The sequence below is a fragment of the Moschus berezovskii genome, chromosome 4 (assembly GCF_049115385.1).
Source record: "Moschus berezovskii isolate FMDL1 chromosome 4, NW_MosBer_1.0, whole genome shotgun sequence".
Lineage (NCBI taxonomy): Eukaryota > Metazoa > Chordata > Mammalia > Artiodactyla > Moschidae > Moschus > Moschus berezovskii.
In genome coordinates, this window is record NC_142463.1 from 55,372,647 (window position 1) to 55,395,024 (window position 22,378).

Consider the following 22,378-nt stretch of genomic DNA (forward strand, 5'->3'; position numbering starts at 1 on the left):
TTGACTCAAATTTAAAGTTCTTCATGATTATCTGACTCTCTGTCATCTTGGATTCCTACCAGGAGAAAGGGCCAGTCTAGGTAAGGCAGAATTTTATAGCTTCAGTCAAGATGACCTAAGTCATTTCTGGGACTTTACCAAAAGCTGTCAGAAATAGCCACACACTCCAGTATCTTGATGTTTTTCTACCAGCTTCCCAACAATTTAGCCGGGGAAGGCATGTGGACTGTGTCTCAAAATACAGGAGGGAATAGTATAGTTGGCAGCTATGTGCTTACACAGCAGATGCGATGAGCACAACTTCTTAACCATTGATGAGGGACACCTTGCTGCCCACTCTATTTCCATATTTTACATTCACCACTACCAACACCCAGCTTCTGGGGTCCATATATGTGTCCAGATTCTTTGAGAGCTACACAATAAGCACTTTCTAATGTTAGGAAATGTCAGTTTTTGGAGAGACTATCAGTTCGGTCTCAGAAACAAAGACAGTTCAATCAAGTCTTGGAAGGGTAGGAAACAAGCCTGTTTCAGGGATGTATGAACCAGGAGCCCTTCATGGTAATGGCTTAATTGACTCCCTCCAGTTGTTTCCTATCTTTATATTATTCTAGTTAGGATTCAAATTCTTTGGAGGGGGAGATTATTAGGTCATGTGTCCATCTTGATAGTGGAGAAGGCAGGCTACTTAACTGAAAGGTGAACAGTGAAGGGGAGGAAGTTTCTTTTTGGGTAGGAAAAGGCAGATGTCCATGCTTTTAGACCATTTCTTTAAGCTGTTACACATTTTTTATATAGAGAAGTGTTTGTTTACTCTTGACTTTGATTCTAGCCATGCATGATGCTATCAGTCTGAGCATATCAGAATGAGTCTGTAGAGAAAGAGAATATTGTCAACTGGCTTTGGGTGTCCAGTCTTAAGGATTTTATTATTCCACTAAGTGTTGGGTTCTTTATAAATGGCCCTTTGGTACAGGGCCATCTGGAGACCATGACAATATCAAGCTCTCTTTCAGGGAAGGGCTAAAACTCTTCTTGATGCTGGCCACCAAAATTGGAAAGGGCTTCACTCCATAGATTTGGACTGCACTCCTGGAAGAGCCTTCATTTATATATCCCACAAATAATTTGAAAATCTGCTGTGTTGCAGGTACTCTGCTAGACATAGCAGACACTAAGAAAGAAGACTTGACATATAGCTCCTGTCTTTTGAGGCACTCACAGTCTAGGAAGCTGTTATGGACTGAATCGTGTGCCCCTAATATTTGTATGTTGAAGTCCTAGTCTCCAGTACCTCAGAATGTGATTATATTTGGAGATAGGATCTCTAGTGAGGTGCCTAATTTAAAATGAGGTCATCAGAGTGGCCCCTGGTGCAGTATGACTGGTGTATTTATAAGAAGAGGAAATTTGGACATGGAGGCACATGGAGGGAGAATGCCATGTGAACATGAAGACAGCCAAATGCAAGCCAAGGAGACAGACTTCAGAAGAAAGTGACCCTGGCAGCAGACTTCTAGCTTCCATAACTGTAAGAAAGCAAGCTTTTGTTGTTTAAGCTATGTGTTTCTTCATTGTGATAGTGCTGGGAAACTGATGCAGAGGCCAATAAGCAAAAAAAAAAAAAAAAGAAAATATAGTGCAAGTTCTTTTACTGTGGCAGTGGATCTTGGACTTCCTGAGAATATAGAAGGTATAGGTAGGGTATCTTAGCAGTTCTTTGGCCCTGGGCAGATGGCTAGAACATACTGATATGTTTTCATTTAACAAATAATTGAGTAATTAGCATACAATGGTCTTAGGATACAAGTTTGCTGGGGTAATAGTAATTGTTTATTGAGAGCCTCCTGTGTGTTCCATTACCACACTACATAATTGGTATATCCATAAATAAGACCAGTTCTTGCCTTCAAGAAACTCATATTAGTAGGAAGAGATAGATACAAAAAATTTCAATAAAGGATGTTAGAAGTGATAGAAGGTACTGGAGGTCTTAAAGATGGGATACATCAAACCAACCAAGGAGTTTAGGAAAAGCTTCCTGGAGAAGGAATTTGAGCTGAATCTTAGATGGCTGACTCAGAGAAGAAATTAGACAAGGTTGTCCTAGGAAGTCGGACTAGAATAAGCAATGTACAGAATCACAGAGCAGTGTTGTATTTCTCAGAATATGATGTCTGGGGGTGTGATTAAAATAGAGGTTCTAGTGGTGGTGTGGCAAGAGAAGAAGCTCAAGAGTCAGTGGTGACCAAATTATCAAGGGCCTTATGTATGCAGCTAAAGAGTGGACAGTGGAGAACCTTAATGCGACTTGGATTTTAGATAGGTATTTTGGAGACTGTGTCAGAAGGTTGGGCATAATTTAGAGGTCAGGAAATCAATAAAGACTGTTGTGTTGAGAAGAAGAAAGATGGAATCCTGAGTTAAGGCGGTACCAGTAGATATGGAGATAAGAAATGGTTCCTTGGAATAGACAGTAGTGTGCTGGGACCGTTCATACCCATCTGTTTCCATTCCGTGTTCAGTGGCATCAAGTGGGTTGCTTGAAATTGGCCCCGGGTGGGTGTTTACATCATGGAAATAGGCAAGTGCTGCAAGTCAGGGCTTCTTCTTCTTCTTTTTTAATCTGGAAGTTTGATGGTTAAACGTTTACCTGCATACTACTGAATATTTGTTTGTTTGTACCAGTTCATAGTTGCAGCATGCAGGATCTTCCATCTTCATTGTGGCAGTGGGATCTTTAGTTGTAGCGTGTGGGGTCTAGTTCCCTGACCAGGGATCGAACCCAGGGCCCCTGTGTGGGAGCACCAGGGAAGTTTCTACCACTGAATATTAAGAATGTAGAATTGGTAACCCATTGGATGTAAAGATATAGGAAAATGAATAGCAAATTGTGACCCACAGATTTGTGGATTGTGTGTTGCCATTCTTTGAAAGGAGGAAAACTCGAAAAGAAAGATTTGGGTGAGGAGATAGGGAAAAGAGATTGTACTTACAGTGCAATTTTGAGTCTTTAAGAGTTTGAAATCTGTGGGGCAATTCAGTTGACAATCCGTAAGAGGTAGGTGAGCATTTAGAATTAGGATCTACAGAATGGGATTTCTGAGTACTTTGAAGCCATGGAAATAAAATCCAGTTACTCAGAGTAATAAGAGAAAAATGCCAAGACCAGAGCTGTGGGGGAACCCTGCATTTAAGGAATAGAAAGAAGAGTTAGCGCAGTGAGGAATGGCTGGACATGGAGAAGCCATGTGTCTGACTGGCCTTTACCCAAAGCACTCAAGAGCAAGTCACTTGTCCCAAGAACAGATCCACCATTGCAGTTTTCCTAACTTGGCTGTGGGGCTCTGAGGGAGGAATAATGGCTATTATTATAAAACATACTCTCAGAATCTCCTCTGCTGGTTTAAATCACTGTTTTTAGCCAGTAGGTCTCAACCAATGGGTTGAGAACACAAAATAGAATAGAATTGGAAATTTCATAGTGCTTTGTGCCTAGTAAGGGTGTTTTGGTTTCAGTGTTTTCATATATGCATATATGTGTATTTCAGTTCGGTATGTATTTATGGGTCATGATATAATGTATATGGGCTTCCCTGGTGGCTCAAATGTTAAAGAATTCGCCTGCAATGCAGGAGTCCCCAGTTCGATCCCTGGGTTGGGAAGATCTCCTGGAGAGGGGATAGGCTACCCACTCCAATATTCTTGGGCTTCCCTGGTGACTCAGATGGTAAAGAATCCACCTGCAATGCAGGAGATCTGGGGTCAGTCCCTGGGTTGAGAAGATCCCCTGGAGGAGGGCATGGCAACCCACTCCAGTATTCTTTCCTGGGGAATCCCCATGGATAGAGGAGCCTGGGGGGATACAGTTCATGAGGTTGCAAAGAGTCGGACATGACTGAATGACTAAGCATGCGCGCACACACACACACACACTATATATATGTATTTCTCACTTTGTATCACAGTAGCAACTGGTTTAAATGACTCCCTTGTTAAAACCTTGCAATTTAATGGGAAATCTTATTCATACCTAACATGGTTTCTCCTGGTCAGCTGCTTTCAGATCCAAATTTTCCTCCTTCTAGCTAGGAGTTGATGGCAGCCTTCCCAGTCCTTATCAAGTAGCGGCTGGAATGTCTCTAGTGGTTTTTTTTTTTTTTGGTTTTTTTTTTAAGGGCATGGCTCACTTCCTTTTCTCTTTGGCCAGTGAAAAGGAACATGTCTCCACAATGAGCTCAACCCTCCAGAGTCTGCCCTATAAACCTAGGTTTCCCAAGGCTATGAAAATTCATTCTTCCATTTAACTGGCTTTAGGATCAGACTTGCTCAACTAGTTTATTTTCCTATGAGGTCTTTAATAAATATTATGAGGCTTTGATTCAGTTTTATTTAGATGAGTCTCCACTTCACTTTTCCTGGAGAATTTCTTTACTTTGTTATTGTTGCCCTTTATGGAAAGAGGTTTGTGGAAGGAGATCTGAAATATTTCTGTAAAGTGTTTTGAAAACCAAAAAGGGAGTTGAAAGAATGTTTGCCTCCTAAAGCATTGATAGTCTTTGTTTTGAGGTTAGATTTTGTTACAGATCTCTGGGCTCTGTCTTCTTTTAGACACCTCATTTCTGTGCTGTGTGCCCATCAGAATAGGATGTTCAGTATGTGAAGTACGTCCGAGTCCTTTGAGTCATTCACAGCTGGAAAACTCGGGCCTCATCTTTGTGATTCAGCCTAATGGATGTGTTCATTTTCAAGGACTAAGTCTATTTGCTATTAAGGGAAACTCTATGACTTTTTAGATAAACACTTCAAACATTTAAAAAATAATTTCTATTATTCATGGTATTTCGAGTGAACATTATTCAAGCAACAGTTCTTTTTGTACTTTTATATGTACTAAGGAATATGTTACTAAAGGGACACCAAAGTGTAAGTAGTTAAGTCCATAGACTCTTCCACATCTGGGCTGTGTGTTAATATGACATTGGATGAATTAATCTTTCTGTGTTTTGGTTTCCTTCCACAAAAATAAAGATCATAGCATCAACAACATTGGGCTGTTGTGAGGATTAAATGATTAAACATGTGAAAATAATCATAGAATAGTCCCTGCTGCATAGAAGTGTTTGGTAAAAGTTAGCTTCTAGTATTACTGTTATCTTGACGGTATAGCCCTTTCTTTAAGGAGTAATTTTATTTTATTTTGAAAACTATTTATTTATTTATTTGGCCACTCCAGCTCTTAGTTGCAGCATGCGGGATCTTTGATCTTTGTTGCAGCCTGTGGGATATTTATTTGCAGCCTGGGGGGATCTAGTTCCCTGACCGGAGATTGAATCTGTGCCCCCTGCATTGGGAGTATGGAGTCTTAACTGCTGGACTTCCAGGGAAGTAAGGAGTTATTTTAGCAACAAAATGAGCCCACGTGAAGCAAGGAAAACAAAGTGGGTGAGTTGGTGATTAGCAAGTGTTGTTGAGAGCTCTGGCCCTCTTCAGTATCCTGGAAGGACAGATGGTAAATCCCATCTCATATCAAATAATGAAATATATCAGTATGTCATTGTCATAGCTGCCATTCACTTTCCTAAGTACTTTCTAAATTGGAAATAATTTAATCCTTACAACCATTCTAAAAGGTTAGGCAATCTGTCCAAGGTTTTAGAACTGGCTAGTGAGGGAGGGAGGGAGGTAGGCTTCTAACCCTGCAATGAGCCTCCAGAGCCAGCTCCCTAACACTTGTTATGGATGAGTCAGCATGTTTTTACTCTCCTCAAGGAGCTTGCAATTTACATAAAGAGGCAAATACATTAACAATCAAGTAGTTCTACCAATAGCAGTCATAGCTACCGTTAGAAGCAATATTGTATAAAGGATAAGAGCATATTAGAAGCAATATGGTATAATGAATAAGAGCATAGATTCTGAGCCAGACTGCTTGAGTTGAATTCCTATCTCTGCTGCTTACTTCTTATGTGATCATGGACTACTTATTCCCTTCTATGTCTGTTTGAAGTGAAGTGAAAATGTTAGTCACTCAGTCTTGCCCAAGTCTTTGTAACCTGCTAGCCTCCTCTGTCCATAGAATTTTCCAGGCAAGAATACTGAGTGGGTTGCCATTTCCTTCGCCAGGGGATTTTCCCGACTCAGTGATCGAATACGAGTCTCCTGCATTCCCGATGGGTTCTTTTTACCCCTGAGCCACTGCTGAAGCCCCTATGTCTGTTTACTTATCCATAAAGTGTTTTGGGGGTTGAATGAGTTAATATATGTAAATCACTCACAATAATGCTTGACACACAGTGCTACATAAATGTAAGTCATTGCTACTAGGATTTCTACTATTCTGGCTTGACTTAATCCTTGTGTTGTTCCTATGAGGGTTTTCCAGATAAGTAAACTGAGGTTTTGGGCAGTTTAATACCTCCTTGAGGTCATTTAGTGCAAGTATAGTACTCCATTCCTGTTTGCTCCTGAGGCATCTGTTCTTAACATTATGTGTCACTGTGTTAGACTGTGGTGGTAATGGTGGTGGTTTAGTTGCTAAGTTGTGTCCAACACTCCAGGAACTGTAGCCCACCAGGCTCTTCTATCCATGGGATTTCCCAGGCAATAATATTGGAATGGCTTGCCATTTCCTTCTCCAGGGAATCTTCTCAACCCAGGGATTGAACCTGAGTCTCCTGCATTGCAGTTGGATTCTTGACTGACTGAGCCACCAGAAAAGCCCCTCTCTTAGAATATAAAGCCAACTGTATGATCTATGTGCTGTAATACAGACTTAAACAAAACGTGGTTCAACTGAGAGCTGCTATGTCCATGATTGGGAAGGGTTCTAAGGCTAAGAGTGAGGAAGTTTGGGAGATGTGGTAAGATTGGGAAGGAATTTCCTCAAACGAATAAGCCATGGGACAGATAACTTTAGCATGTCCCAACAGTATCAAAGACCAGTGTCCCAGTTGAGTTCAGTAGCTCAGTCATGTCTGACTCTTTGTGACTCCATGGACTGCAGCACACCAGGCTTGTCTGTCCATCACCAACTCCTGTAGCTTACTCAAACTCATGTCCATTGAGTCGGTGATGCCATCCAGCCATCTCATCCTCTGTTGTCCTCTTTTCCTTCCCCGTTTAATCTTTCCCAGCACCAGGGTCTTTTTCATTGAGTAAGTTCTTCGCATGAGTTGGCCAAAGATGTGGAGTTTTAGCTTCAGCATCAGTCCTTCCAATGAATATTTAGGACTGATTTCCTTTAGGATGGACTGGTTGGATCTTCTTGCAGTCCAAGGGACTCTCAAGAGTCTTCTCCAATGTGACAGTTCAAAAGCATCAATTCTTTGCACTCAGCTGTCTTTATAGTCCAACTCTCACATCCATACATGACTACTGGAAAAACCATAGCCTTGACTAGACTGACCTTTGTTGGCAAAGAAATGTCTCAGCTTTTTAATATACTATCTAGGTTGGTCATAATTTTTCTTCCAAGGAGCAAGCATCTTTTAATTTCATGGCTGCTGTCACCATCTGCAATGATTTTGGAGCCCCCCCAAAATAAAGTCTGTCACTGTTTCCATTGTTTCCCTGTCTATTTGCCATGAAGTGATGGGACTGGGTGCCATGATCTTTGTTTTCTGAATGTTGAGTTTTAAGCCAATTTTTTCACTCTCCTCTTTCACTTTCATCAAGAGGCTCTTTAGTTCTTCTTTATTTTCTGCCATAAGGGTGGTGTCATCTGCATATCTGAGGTTATTGATATTTCTCCCAGCAATCTTGATTCCAGCTTGTGCTTCATCCTGTCCAGTGTTCCTCATGATGTACTCTGCATATAAGTTAAATAAGCAGGGTGACAATATATAGCCTTGACGTACTCCTTTCCTGATTTGGAACCAGTCTGTTGTTCCATGTCCTGTTCTAACTGTTGCTTCCTGACCTGTATACAGGTTTCTCAGGAGGCAGGTCAGGTGGTCTGGTATTCCCATCTCTTTCAGAATGTTCCACAGTTTATTGTGATCCACACAGTCAAAGGCTTTGGTGTAATCAATAAAACAGAAGTAGATGTTTTTCTGGAACTCTCTTGCTTTTTCGATGATCCAACGGATGTTGGCAATTTGATCTCTGGTGCCTCTGCCTTTTCTAAATCCAGCTTGAACATTCTGGAAGTTCACAGTTCACATACTGTTAAAGCCTGGCTTGGAGAATTTTGAGAATTACTTTGCTAGCGTGTGAAACTCCAAGATGGCGGAGTAGAAGGACATGTGCTCATCTTCTCCTGCGAGTACTCCAAAATTACCAGCATCTCATTCCCATGCAACTCCCCATGAGAGGTGATAGGACTCCTGATAGAGTGGCAAAGGGATTTCAGAGCTGTAAGAGCTGTCTCCTTGCAATCTGAGGTTAAAGAGTCTCTGTGCCCTGGGTGGACACATTGATTTGGACTTTGAGATTCAGGGTAGCAGCTGTGTTGGACTGAGCACTGCATCAGCCTTTTGGATCCTGAGAGGGGGAGACTCCAAAGCAAAATCAAGACTCAATTTCTCACCAAGATTGTAAAGTAAGGGGCTCCTAGTCAGATTCCATCTGATATTCTTTTCTCCAGAATTGTGGAGCAAAAATTTAAATCCACTGCAGAGATTTAAGTTGATCTGTATAGTCAAAGCTATGGTTTTTCCAGTAGCCATGTACGGATGTGAGTTGGACCATAAAGAAGACTGAACACCGAAGAATGGATGCTTTTGAACTGTGGTGTTGGAGAAGACTTGAGAGTCCCTTGGACTGCAAGGAGATCAAATCAGTCAATCCTAAAGAAAATCAGCCTTCATTGGAAGGACTGGTGCTGAAGCTCCAATATTTTGGCCACCTGATGCAAAAAGCCAACTCATTAGAAAAGACCCTGATGCTGGTAAAGACTGAGGGCAAAAGGAAAGAGGGCAACAGAGGATGAGACAGTTGGATGCCACCATCAAACTCAACAGACATGAGTTTGAGCAAACTCCGAGAAATAGTGAAAGACAGGGAAGCCTGGAGTGCTGCAGTCCATGGGATCGCAAAGAGTTGGACATGACTAGTGACTGAACTGAACTAAATAAACTAAGAGCTCTGAGAACAAAGCGCTGGACATGCCTTAGCAACTGAATGATGAAGAAAGGTAAAGATATTAGTAGGTGAGGAAGATTGTTGAAAAAGATTACGGTTGAACTTGGCCTTATAAGATGGCAGGGGAAGTACACACAAGGAAGGAGGGCTTCCTGTGGAAAACAGCCTAGTCTTGGAGGGACTACAGCAAATCAGGCTGCAAAAGCAGCTCCAAGTCATGTTAAGATCTCTGGAAACTAGGTGGGGAACCTGAGCTTGTTGAAGAGGATAACAGGGAATCATTGAGTTATTAGAACCAAAGAATGAAATAGTGAAATCCTTTGGGGAATTAAGCCCGGAAAAGGGATGTTGGCTGTATTTGATTAGAGGAGATGCCATGTCAGAGGCTGCTGCAGCAGTCCAGGAGGAAATAATAGGGCCTGGGATTGGAGGCCAGAGAAGGCAATGGCAGACCACTCCAGCACTCTTGCCTGGAAATTCCCATGGTTGGAGGAGCCTGGTAGGCTGCAGTCCATGGGGTCGCGAAGAGTCAGACACGACTGAGCAACTTCACTTACACTTTTCACTTTCATGCATTGGAGAAGGAAGTGGCAACCCACTCCAGCGTTCTTGCTTGGAGAATCCCAGGGATGGGGGAGCCTGGTGGGCTGCTGTCTATGGGGTCGCACAGAGTCAGACCTGACTAAAGCGACAGCAACAGCAGCAGCAGGGATTGGAGGCAGCAGTGGGAATTTGACTGAATAATATTGTAGAGGCACAAATGGGGTTTGGAGGTGGGATTGTGCTCTTTAACTAAAAGAGGGAGGAGCAAAGGGTTTGGAAGAAACAAATGTGACCCCAGGTTCCTATTATCAGAGCCTGTCATAAAAGTGGTATTTGGAAATGGGGCAGTTGGATGAAGTAATGGTTTGGGAGAAAGGGAGAGAAGTTTAATTTTAGATACATTGCATTTTATGTGACAGTGATGCTCTCATGTTTTTTTTTTTGCAAAGATTTAAGGTCACATTTGGGGGCTGGAACATGCCGCTTAATCATCTCTTTATGTCCTAGAGTTTATTCTGCCCTTCTTATATCTAGATAGCCCTGGGTTTAGCATTTACCACAAAGATACTACGGGAGAAGATAAATGAGGAGCCAAGTTCTCTTTTGTGGGTTGTGGCGGATGTGTTAGATGAATGCTGGGTGTAACTGATAAATGTGTTTTCCATGTGAAGACTCAGCTGGATAAAGTGAAAGTCACTCAGTCGTGTCCAATTCTTTGCGACCCTATGGACTATACAGTCCATGGAATTCTCCAGGAAAGAATACTGGAGTGGTTAGACTTTCCCTTCTCCAGGGGATCCTCCCAACCCAGGGATCAAACCCAGGTCTCTCACATTGCAGGTGGATTCTTTACCAGCTGAACCACAAGGGAAGCCCCCAGTTGGATAAGACCCAGGCTAAATATTCAGTCTTTTCTATTCTAGCTATAAACTCTCATTAAGGAAAACTCATTAAGTGTTCATGTTTTTAATCCATGAAAAGTAAAATTATTATATTCTATTATAGGAAAAACTCTGTCATCTGTATTTCCCAGTTCAGTTACCCTAAACAGTGATTGATTTCTTAGAACTACAACATTTAAGGAGCCTTTGGAATTAATGACAACCACAAATAGAAGGTAGATAATAGTTCTTGACTGTTTGTAGGCCTAGTAATTAAAATAGCAATCAATAGACAAAGGGGTCAAAACTGATGCTAATATGTGATATGTCTTCCTTAATATAGTATAACAGTGTGAAGGTAATGTCACATTGGTAAAATTGTTCTTTTTCTAATAATGCACATTCTATTAATAACAGTATTTGTATAATGGGAGTTGTCATATAATTGTAGGAAATGGATCTGACAAATTACACTCAAAATTGACAGAGTGTATCTTCAGAAAAAGTTAAGCAGATAAACAGTTCTCTTAATGCATAGGAAAATGATAGATTAAGTGAAAAGGCAATTACAAAACAATGTACAGTAATATCCTTTTTTAAACTATATTTAAATATAGAAGAAAAATGACTTGCAGTGTATATACATTGAAATGTTAACAGTTATCTCTGGCGGTGGGTTTTGAATGACTTGTTTGTAGTGCTCAGTTGCGTGCGACTCTTTGCAGCCCCATGGACTGTAGCCTCCTAGGCTTCTCTGTCCATGGGATTCTCCAGGCAAGAATACTGCAGTAGGTTGCCACTTCCTACTCCAGGGAATTGTCCCAATCCAGGGATCGAACCCATATCTCGATCTCCTGCATTGGCAGGCAGATTCTTTACCACTAGTGCCATCTGGAAAGCTTGACTTTTTTCTTTAGCCTTCTTGTATAGTTCACATTTTAAATATAAACTATTAACTTTTATAACCAGAAAACAGTTATTAAAAAAAAAATGACTAGGATTCCTAGTTTTTTGTTTTTAGAGGCTTTATAATTTTTAACTATATACTCTTTTTAGAAAGTTTTCTTTAGTATTATCTTAAGTCGACTGAGCAACTGAACTGAACTGAAGTGGTTCCATGTTAGAAATGTGGTAGTATCGACTTTTTAAATTGGTGGGATTGTTTTTGCAACTACTAAACTTTTTAAAAGCTGGAGGAAAAATATGTGTAATAAGACACTAATAAAAGTGAACAGTTTTTGAATTCCCATAAAATCATCCTATGGATAAAATAAGTATAGAAGGATGAAAACACTTTCAGTTCAGTTCAGTTCCTCGCTCAGTCGTGTCTGACTCTCTGCGACCCCATGAATCACAGCACGCCGGGCCTCCCTGTCCATCACCAACTCCCGGAGTTCACTCAAACTCATGTCTATCGAGTCAGTGATGCCATCCAGCCATCTCACTCTCTGTCGTCCCCTTCTCCTCCCGCCCCCAATCCTTCCCAGCATCAGAGCCTTTTCCAGTGAGTCAACTTGTCGCATGAGGTGGCCAAAGTATTGCAGTTTCAGCTTTAGCATCAGTCCTTCCAATGAACACCCAGGATTGATCTCCTTTAGAATGGACTGGTTGGATCTCCTTGCAGTCCAAGGGACTCTCAAAACACTTTAGCCATCCTTTAAAATTCTTTGTATTAATATTAGAGTCTAGAGGTTTATAATATTTTTTTATAACACAGTCCCCTCTGGATTAAAATTATCCCAGAGATGCATTCTGTTTCAGGGAGTTGTGAAAAATAGGGTTGAGTTTTTCTCAAATGACACCTTATCTAAAAGAACAAGATGATTTTTGGCATAGTATTTCCCTTCTGACACTTGTCATGCACTGTTAAGTCTCATCAAAGGAGCAGTTAAGTCACTGTCTTTAGCCTTTTTTTGTGGGAGGGTGGGGAGGGTTGGGTCACGTGTTGCCAGCCCTTTGATCCAATAGCTGCCTTGTTTATGTGGCATCCACTTATCTCCTTTTCCTGTTTATCTGCGCCAGCACCCTACCAGCTGAATCAAAACAAAAACAACCCCATTGCTATTCTAAAGACATATGAGGAATGTTGGGGAGAGGAAGGACACATAGAAAAAGGGAATGGACAGTTAAAATTTTTAAATTCTGGGGCAAAGCTAGATATTATGTCAACTGTTTAGAGAGAGAGAGTGCGTGTGTGGTGGGGGTGAAGGTAGAGGTAGCACAGGAGCTGTGTATGGACAGTGCTGTTTGTATAAGTTCAGGCATTGGAAGTTCTTTTTATTTTTTAAAAAATTTTATTTATCTTGCTGTGCTGAGTTTTACTTGTTGCGTACAGGATCTAGTTCCTTAACCAGGGATTGAACCTAGGCCCCCTGCATTGGGAGCACAGAGTCTTAGCCACTGGACCACCAGGGAAGTCCTGGAAGGTCTTTCTAGAAGGATTGCTTCATTGCTCAGACACAATTCTGTATCTGTGAGGTATCTTTCAGTTGGAGATGGTTGAAAACCTTACCAAACTGGCTAATGCAGAAAAGGGAATCTTATAAATTAGCCATCCATGAGTGATGCTGGCATCAACAAAGCTCTATGTAAGGGCACATACCATGTGATCAGGACCCCATTTATTGTCCTTCCTTTCTGTTCTGCCGCCTGAAGCGTCAGTTTCATCATCTATAGGTCATCTTAAGGTGGCCCAAGATGGTGGTCAGCAATGGCTGGGACCATGTGCTTCCTTATTCACACAGAACAGAAAAGGAGAGTGTCCTTGTCTCAGAATTTCTAGCAAAAGTCCTCAGATTTTTTTCTTACTGACCTTTGCTCATGTGTCCACCTCTGAAACCATCACTGTGATGGAGCAGATCAGTTAGGTTCCATTTGTGTTCCTATCCCTGAAGCTGGGAGCAACCAGTTGGGAGAATGTCCAGTACCTGGGACATATTAAATGATCAGTTTTTTAAAAATCACCTTTATTTTATTTTTTAAAGATTGTTTTTTTTTTTTTTTTGATGTGGACTGTTTTCTAGAGTCTTTATTGAATCTGTTACAATATTGCCTCTGTTTTTTTAAAAAAAAATTGTTCTTTAAAATTGTGTTTATTTATTTTTGGCTGCATCAGGTCTTCGTTGTGGCTCGGGGTGGCTACTCTCTAGCTGTGGTGTTCGCTCTTCTCATTGTGGTGGCTGCTCTTGTTGTGAAGCACTGGCTCTAGGCACGTGGGCTTCAGCAGTCGTGGCTCACTGGCTTAGCTGCTCTGCAGCAGTGGAATCTTCCTGGACCAGGGCTTGAACCTGTGTCCCTTGCACTGGCAGGCAGATTCTTAACTGTTGGACCACCAGGGAAGTCCTGTTTCTGTGTCTCTTTTTTTGGCTGCAAAGCATGTGGGATCTTGCCAATGGTGGAGATTGATTCTATACCCCCTTCATTGGAAGGTGAAGTCTTAACCACTAGACTGCCTGAGAAGTCCCAACATTACCTTTAAATTGTCTTCCCCGGATGATCCATGTTATTGTCTCATTTATGTATATATGTGTATATATTTATTCCTTTGAAATAAAAGTTTGCTCTAAGACTGGCACTAGTACAGGAAATGGCAAGTCATGCTTCATAATCATATGTAGTGAGAAACTCTATATCTTGATGAAATTTGAAATTGAAAGTTGCTCAGTGTGTCCGACTCTTTCCCATCCCATGGACTATACAGCCTATGGAATTCCCCAGGCCAGAATACTGGAGTGGGTAGTCTTTCCCTTCTCCAGGGGATCTTGCCAACCCACGGGTCAACCCAGGTCTCCCGCATTGCAGATGGTTTCTTTACCAGCTGAGCCACCAGGGAAGCCCAAATGTCTGAAAAGGAGGGCAGAGAGCTGCAGACCCCAGAGTAAAGTTGTCAACTCTAATTATTATTGTTTTGTAGGCATGTGTCAGTCTCCAAGAGAAACTTAACATTTGATTTTTCATGAGAAATCGCCCAACTTTTAAAAGTTGGCAATTAATTTAAAAAGTCTGAAAACACTGCACACTCTGCAAACGTGCCTGTGGACCATGTGCCACTGAGTTGCCTGTTGACAGCCTTGGCCCATGAGAACTATCCTTTGTGCTCATGTCCTTTTCCCCAGTGTCAGCCATGCTCACTAAGCTTCTTAGGTACCCAGTGGGAAAAATTTTTCAAGTGATTTATTCCCAAGAGGGGTAGAGGCCTGATAAACTGAGAGTCACACAGTTGGGAGGGACTCGAAAACATCAACTATCCATCATTTGCTTTTGGAGTCTTGGAACCCAGGGTCTGGGGCACACTGCCTTCTCTTTCCTCCCTTAGCCTTGCTGTCTTGGACCTTCATGGCTGGGTCTTTGCTTACATATTTTGCCCAGGAGGTTTCTGGCTCATGAGAGGGAAGCATGGGAGCCCACTTGGACCCTATGATTAATACAGTGATGTGATGACATCTGTTCTTGTGAATCTGGTTAATGTGAGTCAGTCCTTAAGACTCAGGTCATCTCTGGGAACACTGGAAAAAAGCCTTTCTGGGCCTGCAATGCTGAAGGTCATTGGCATATACAACTTGCAAAGTCCTGCAAGTCCTGAGTTGCCATCTGGCTGCCATTTTGTTGCTGTGTAACTCCAGAGCTGGAAATTATAGAAATGCATTAGTGAATCTGGTGAAGTAGCTTGGTTCACCTACACAGGTGGTTAGAGGAGGAGGCTGTATATTTCCTCTTCCAGGATGGAGTGTTGATGTGTCTGCTCACTTGACCATGTGGTGTCATGTAACTCTAACAAGGGGAATTGGGGGTCCAGTAAGATGGACACTGGAGGGCCCCCACTGCTGAGTGCTCCCCTGAGGGGCTTGGCTTAAATTCAGTTGGGCCACTTTGGAGAATCTGAGGAGAGTAGTGGATCATCTTTTGTTTGTACCCTTCTGTAAATGGAAGGGAGAAAAATCACAGTTCTATAGGAGATAGAATGAAAAAGAGACCTTTGTATTTGAAATGAGAGCTTTCTGAACATTCAAAGAGGGACTTTAGCATATTTCTCATCCTGAGAAAAGCAATGCAAATGGTTTTGTGGGAGAGGGTGTAGGAAGAACAGATGGCTGTCTTTCCAGGGTGGATGTGTCAGCAAAAGCAAGTGCAGCAGCAGCCGCCCCTGTGTGTGAGTTGGAGCACTGGGCATGCACCTTTCACCTGGCAGCCCTCTGAACACGTTAGACGACATTCTGTGTAGCTTGTGTTCTCAGTGCACATGCAGATGAGGTGTGGTGGTTTAGTTGCTAAGTCGTGTCTGAGTCTTCTGAACACATGGACTGTAGCCTGCCAGGCTCCTCTGTCCATGAGATTTCCCAGGCAAGAATAGTGGAGTGGGTAGCCATTCCCTTCTTCAGGGGATCTTTCTGACCCAGGAATTGAACCTGGGTCTCCTGCATGGCAGGCAGTTTCTTTACTGACTGAGCTATGAGGGAATCCCTACAGATGAGGACTTACTCCTAACTTCACGAATTTATAAATGGGTGGCTGTGTTTTAACTCAGAGTCTCTGATTATGAATTCCATCTCTTGTTGGATACAACTGTGTCTGGACGTACCCTCCTCTTATAGACATCAGGGCTCTGAGCCTACTCTGAATTGTGCTCTAGGCCAACTCAGGCCCTCAAGGGAACAGAACAAGACATGGTTCTGTGCAAAAGCAGAAGAATGCCCCACCTCCCCACACACACCCTGTGTGGGTTGGGGAGCTAAGCTTGGTTGGCTTGTTCTCCTCCTGAAGACAGGGCCTTGGCTGATGTCAGCCCTCCTCTTGCCCTGGGGCTCAGGGTGGGACCAGAGACAGACATCTCCCCGCCTCCTTTGTTCCCCCGTCTCTCCCTGAATGTCATGATGTAGCAGGGGCTGGGCTGTTTACTGACAATGCCAGTTAAAATGGTATCATAAAAAATGACAAGCAGGTATAAGCATTTTATTTAAAACATAAATCTTCATTCTTTCCCTACTCTTCAGATGTAAAAAACTCTGAGTGGACACAAATTGGAGTTCTATTAAGTCTTTCTTTAGTAATCAGAATGGTAATACACATCTATGGGTTCTGTTTCATATCTAAAACCCAGATATGTGAAATGCTGGATGTTTAAAGATATTTTCCTAATCTCCTAGTGTCATCTTGCCCACACCTTCCCTGACCGCCACCCCTCCCCGCCCAACAACTCGCCTTTATGGAGTCTTTCCAAAGCAGTTAACCTAGTTTTCCTAGTAATAATAACTCTTTTGTTTCACACTTCTTTCATCAGTTCATGTAGTTTTAAATTAAATTACATAATTAGGGTAATAGATACAATTGCCACAAAAGGATTTGGGAGATGAGACGACTGCTTCCTGGTGACATCCATCTCAGCTGTGGGAGCCGCCGTGCACCCTTGAGCTGTGAGTGTCCTGTGCTCTGGGTGACATGGGGTGGGGGTGGGGATCCTGGGGGAGCCCGGAGTCTAGTGGATCCTTGGAGCTGCAGACTGATTACCAGTGTCTCCTGTGAGAACTGCATTCCTCCCATCGCTCATCCCCAAGAGAAGCCTTAAGCACATCCATTCATGAGGAGTGAAATGGTGGATTTAGAGCTCGGCCTGGTTGGTTTGGGAAGCTTAGACGGGCCAGTGCCCTACAAGTAAGCCAGATTAACGATATTTACAAACGTTAAAAAAACAAAACTTTTCTTTCCTCTGCAGGCTAACAGGACCATCCTGCCTGGTTTTATGTATAAACCAGTTGATTTACTTCCCTGAATCAGGATGGTAGAGGAACATGGCTTCTGTTTCTTCAGTCATAAAAACTGCCCTTTGGGAGGCTAAGCCAGAACTAAAATTTCAGCTTTTGTTTTGGTGCCACCAAGTGGTTGGCTTTGAGATTACACTTTGGAGCAGATGACGACAAACATAATGATTCAAAAAAAAAAAAAAAATCTGGGGTGAACAGGCATTGCACAGAGAATTTTTAGGGCGATGAAACTACTCTGTATGATACTGTGATGATGAATACATGTCATTATTCATTCTTCCAAACCCACAGGATATGCAGCACCAGGAGTGAACCATGATGTAAACTGAACTTTAGGTGATGTGATGTGTCTGTGTAGTTTCATTGATTGTAACGAATGCACCAGTGTGGTGGGGGGAGTTGATCATGGGGGAGGTGATGTATATGTTGGGGCAAGACGTGTATGGGAGAGCTCTGTCTTCTCAATTTGTTGTGCACTTAAAGCTGCTTTAAAAAGTTGTTGTTGTTTAGTCACCAAACCATGTCTGACTCTGCGACCCCATGGACTGCAGCACACCAGGCCTCCCTATCCCTCACCATCTCCTGGTGTTTGCCCAAGTTCATGTCTACTGAGTTGGTGATGCCATTCAACTATCTTATCCTCTGTCACCCTTTTCTCCTTCTGCCCTCAATCTTTCCCAGCATCAGGGTCTTTTCCAATGAGTCGACTTTTCACATCTGGTGGCCAAATTATTAGAGCTTCAGCTTCAGCATCAGTCCTTCCAATGAGTATTCAGTGTTGATTTCCCTTAGGATTGACTGGTTTGATCTCCTTGCAGTCCAAGGGACTCTCAAGAGTCTTCTCCAGCACCACTGTTTGAAGGCATCAATTCTGTGGCACTCTACCTTCTTTATGGTCCAACTCTCATATCCGTACATGACTACTGGAAACACCATGGTTTTAAAAAATAAAACCTATTAGAAAACAATCTTCCATTCTACATCACATTTTCTCTTTTAGCTACTGGTGTTTCAGGTGACAGCCAGGTGCATAGAGACACAGGGAGGCTGGCTGACTTCTCAAGCCTGGATGACAATCTCTCCATGAAGTTCCAGCAATCCAGGGCCTGGGTCCTTAGCTTCATATGTCCCAAAAATCTTTAATTTCTCCAGTGTATCCAGACTTGGGCAATTTTCTAGAGTTATATCATGTTTACCAAATTTACAAAAGACTTGTTGATAAGTCAGAACGCCTGTGTGTTACTTTGCAATCAGAAATGTGTATGTAGTGGTAGACCAAACACAGGCGTTAACTGAGCATTTCCCACCCTGTAGGACACTTCCGTGGGAAGACAAATTATATGGAGTAGGTTGCTTGGTGAAATCTCAGTGGATGTGTGTAAGGTTGTTTATCTTGGAGGTTAGTATCATTCAGGTTGAGGCTGTCTTGACTGCCATACCTCTGTACATGACTCCAGCCTGGTCAGTGCAAAATCCTGATCAGTGCTGGTGACTGACCTCACCTTTTTCTTTGGGTATTCTGTTGGAAACTCTGTGCTGAGTGAGCATTTTCCTCTTGTTAAGTTTCTTCCCTCCGACGGGACACAGTGTGACTGCCAAGGCAGATGCTGTAAACTTGCTGATACAGCTCTAGTCTCCCAAGCATCTGTCAGGTCATCGTGATCAGCTATCATTTAGAGGTTTGGGGTTAGGGGAACTGTCCTGGGTATCACATGATCATTAAAAAAAATTTTTTTTTTAAAAAATATGGACCATTTTTGAAGTCTTTATTGAATTTGTTACAATATTGCTTCTGTTTATGCATTGGCTTTTTGGCCACAAGGCTTGTGAGATCTTAACTCCCCAACCAGGGATTGAACCCACATCCCTGCATTGTGAGGTGAAGTCTTAACCATTGAACCACTAGGCAAGTCCCTCAATTATTATTTTTAATAATTTCACTCTCAGAGGAAAACTTATGTTTTGGAGACTCTGTCCTCAAATACATGTTAAAATTGACATGTAAAATCCTACCCACCTTAGAGTAGATCCCCAATAGTGAAACAGGGCTTGCTAAAGATGAAAATTACCCTGATTATAAGGAAGGATGCATTCGTGCAGAACACCTGATGTCCTTGAGTGCTCTGTACAGATCTCACTCCCCGCCTGCCCTGCAACTCTGCATCAGAGCTCAGTTGTCTCCTGGGCTGGTTGCTGTGTCTTCACCCCCACCTCCATCCTTGCCCCAGACTGCTGCTCCAGAGTCCTCAGTCAAGAGGACCTGGGGGATTCCTGCAGGAGTTCAAAACTGGTGGCCTGTGACTGGAACCTGACCCACAAATCTTTTATTTTTGTCATTGTGTTGTTTTAAAGTTTAATTTAATTGCTAAAAGTTAAAAATCTGGCACAAAACAGTATTCATTTTCTTTGCAAACAAACAGAAGATCTGTCTGACAGCGTCTACTTTCTGACAGAGCAGGCAGTCGCTGGGGTGGCCTGTACAGGGTGCCTCCTGGGAGTCATCCTCCATTCCCATCCTACCCTTTCCCTCATTTATGTTACTGTCTGATATTGAGGGCTGACTCTTGGTATGTTGGAAAAATGCCCCCAAAATAAAACACACAGAGAAAGGAACACACCATCGTGAACTCTTGCCCCATCATGCTCCCTGTTCTCTTCTGCCTTCTGAGAGGACTTCCTTCCTGGGAACCTGTTCTCAGCCTCCTGAGGACCCTGCCTCTCTCATCCATCCACCTCTGAATGTATTCCTGGTGCTTCTAAGAGGTGTGGTGGTGAGGTGTTGTGGAGGAAGGCATACAGACTTTGGGGTCACAAAGACCTGGATTTGAATCCTAGCTCCAATTGCTTCCCTAGTGGCTCAGATGGTAAAGAATCTGCCTGCAATGTGAGACCCAGGTTTGATCCCTGGGTGGGAAGATCCCCAGGAGAAGGAAGTGGCAACCCACTCCAGTATTCTTGCCTAGAGAATTCCATGGACAGAAGAGCCTGGCGGGCTGCAGTCCAGGGGGTTGAAAAGAGTAAGATATAACTGAATAACTAAAACTTCACTTCCAATCTCTACTGAGTTCAATTTCCTTTTCTGTAAAGTGATGGCTCTAACTTGCCTCTTAGGTTAGCTTGAGAATTAAATGGGATTTTGTATTTAAAGTGTCAATCAGAAGGAAGGTCCTCAAATAGTGGTGCCTCCATCCCTGCCTTCTGTCAAGACATGACTCTTTCCCTTCTTCATGACTTTGATGAAGCCCAGCTGCACACCAACCTTTGCCTTCATGCCACATAGACTTCTTTACTCTTAAAACCAACTGTTTTAATTTTTGTTCCTTGTAACTTCCAGTCTTTCCCATCAGCTGCTGCTGCTGCTGTGTCACTTCAGTCGTGTCCGACTCTGCATGACCCCATAGACAGAAGCCCACCAGGGTCCTCCGTCCCTGGGATTCTCCAGGCAACAACACTGGAGTGGGTTGCCATTTCCTTCTCCAATGTGTGAAAGTGAAAAGTGAAAGTGAAGTCGCTCAGTCGTGTCCGACCCTTAGCGACCCCATGGACTGCAGCCTACCAGGCTCCTCCATCCATGGGGTTTTCTAGGCGAGAGTACTGGAGTGGCTTGCCATTGCCTTCTCCGATATAGTCACATTTCACATATTCCCTTTTCTTTTTGTAGTCAGACCTCCCATATCTCTCTATCATTCAAGAGACCCTTGTATGAGAAAAATGGATGACAGGTGAATTTATTTTGGGAAATTCTATCAGGAGGCATAGCTTTTATAAAATTTCACAATAACTGTACAAAAATTTGTGATGGAAACTCCATTAGCTTTTATAGCCATCAGTTGAAATTCTTCATATATGTACCTTTCTCTATCCATTGTATTTTTATAGATATGGAGCCCAGGTCAAAAGCTGGAAAGTCATCAACAGGAAAGATTGGTACGGGAAGGGAGACACTTCGTCTGAGATCGAAAGGTCCTGCCACCGTGGAGGAAGTGGTATGTTAGGTTCACTTAATCCCTGTTCGGCTTGGAAATGCATGAACATTCATGTTTGTCAGAGCTGAAATTAAAGGTAAAATCACAAGATTAAGTAAAAGTATTTATACTCTATTTAAGGCATGGTCTTTAATTCATTGTCCACTTAGACAAGATGAATGTTATTGGAGGCATTTGAGAAGGAAATACAGAAGTAAGTGTGAGGCGAGGTTGTGGTACAGCAGTCCTCAGCTACCTGCAGTCAGCTTTTTCTAGAGTACACAGACATCCGGACTCCCTCAAAAACTTACATCAGCCAAAGCTCTCTGAGATCTGAGAAAAAGTCACTGAGCCACCTGTAGGAGTAAACAGATTTGAGATTTTGATAGCGAAAGATGATGCTCATGAAAACCAGTCTCCTCAGGCAAAGCATCTGATAATCATCTGGTCTCCTCTTTCATGTCCCACCTCCCTTCCATCAGCAAATCCTGGTGGATCCACCTCCACAGCAGACCAGAGCGACCAACTTCTCCCCACCTCTGGCCCCACCACTCTGACCCAAGGCACCAACAGCTCATCTCAACTGTTACGGTCACCAGCTCATGCTTCCTGCTTTCTCTCTCCCTTGCCTTCCTACCCTCTTTACCCACACAGCAACTAGGGTTATCCTTGGAAAATACAAATGAGATTGTTACTTTTCGGTAACAATCTGTTCCAAATCCTCTAGTGGATTCCCTCAGAGTAACAAGCTAACATCCTCAGAGGGACCAGCATGATTTGACTGTGTGTTTCTACTCTGATCTCATCTCTGTCTCTCTTCTCCTGCCTCCCCCTGCTTCAGCCACTTGAGTCTCCTTGCTGTCCACAAACACTCTAAATACATCCCCATCTCAGGACCTCTGTATGAGCTGTTACGTCTGGCTTTTGCTCTTCTGGCTTATGGACATGGCTCACTCCCTTGCTGCCTTCAATTTCTTTGTCCCACCCTGCCTAACCTCTGAGCATAATATAATAGCAGTTCCTGCCACCTGCCCTCTGCCCAGTCTTCCTTACCCTTTATTTTCTCTAAGGCGCTGAACCTGTTGGACCTCACTGTATCTTTGTTTCCTTTTTGTCCCTTGTCTTGTTTTCATCTGTCCTGATC

General features: G+C 42.8%; 1 protein-coding gene across 2 annotated transcripts in view; it reads left to right on the forward strand.

Moving 5' to 3' along the window:
• GIPC2 (GIPC PDZ domain containing family member 2) overlaps positions 1-22,378 on the forward strand; it is a 106,520-nt gene that overhangs the window by 47,465 nt on the left and 36,677 nt on the right. For both annotated transcript variants that reach the window (XM_088835424.1, XM_055401326.2), the window contains one exon: positions 21,149-21,255. In XM_088835424.1, the coding sequence (XP_088691550.1) occupies positions 21,149-21,255 (107 nt within the window). The remainder of the gene's footprint in view (positions 1-21,148; positions 21,256-22,378) is intronic.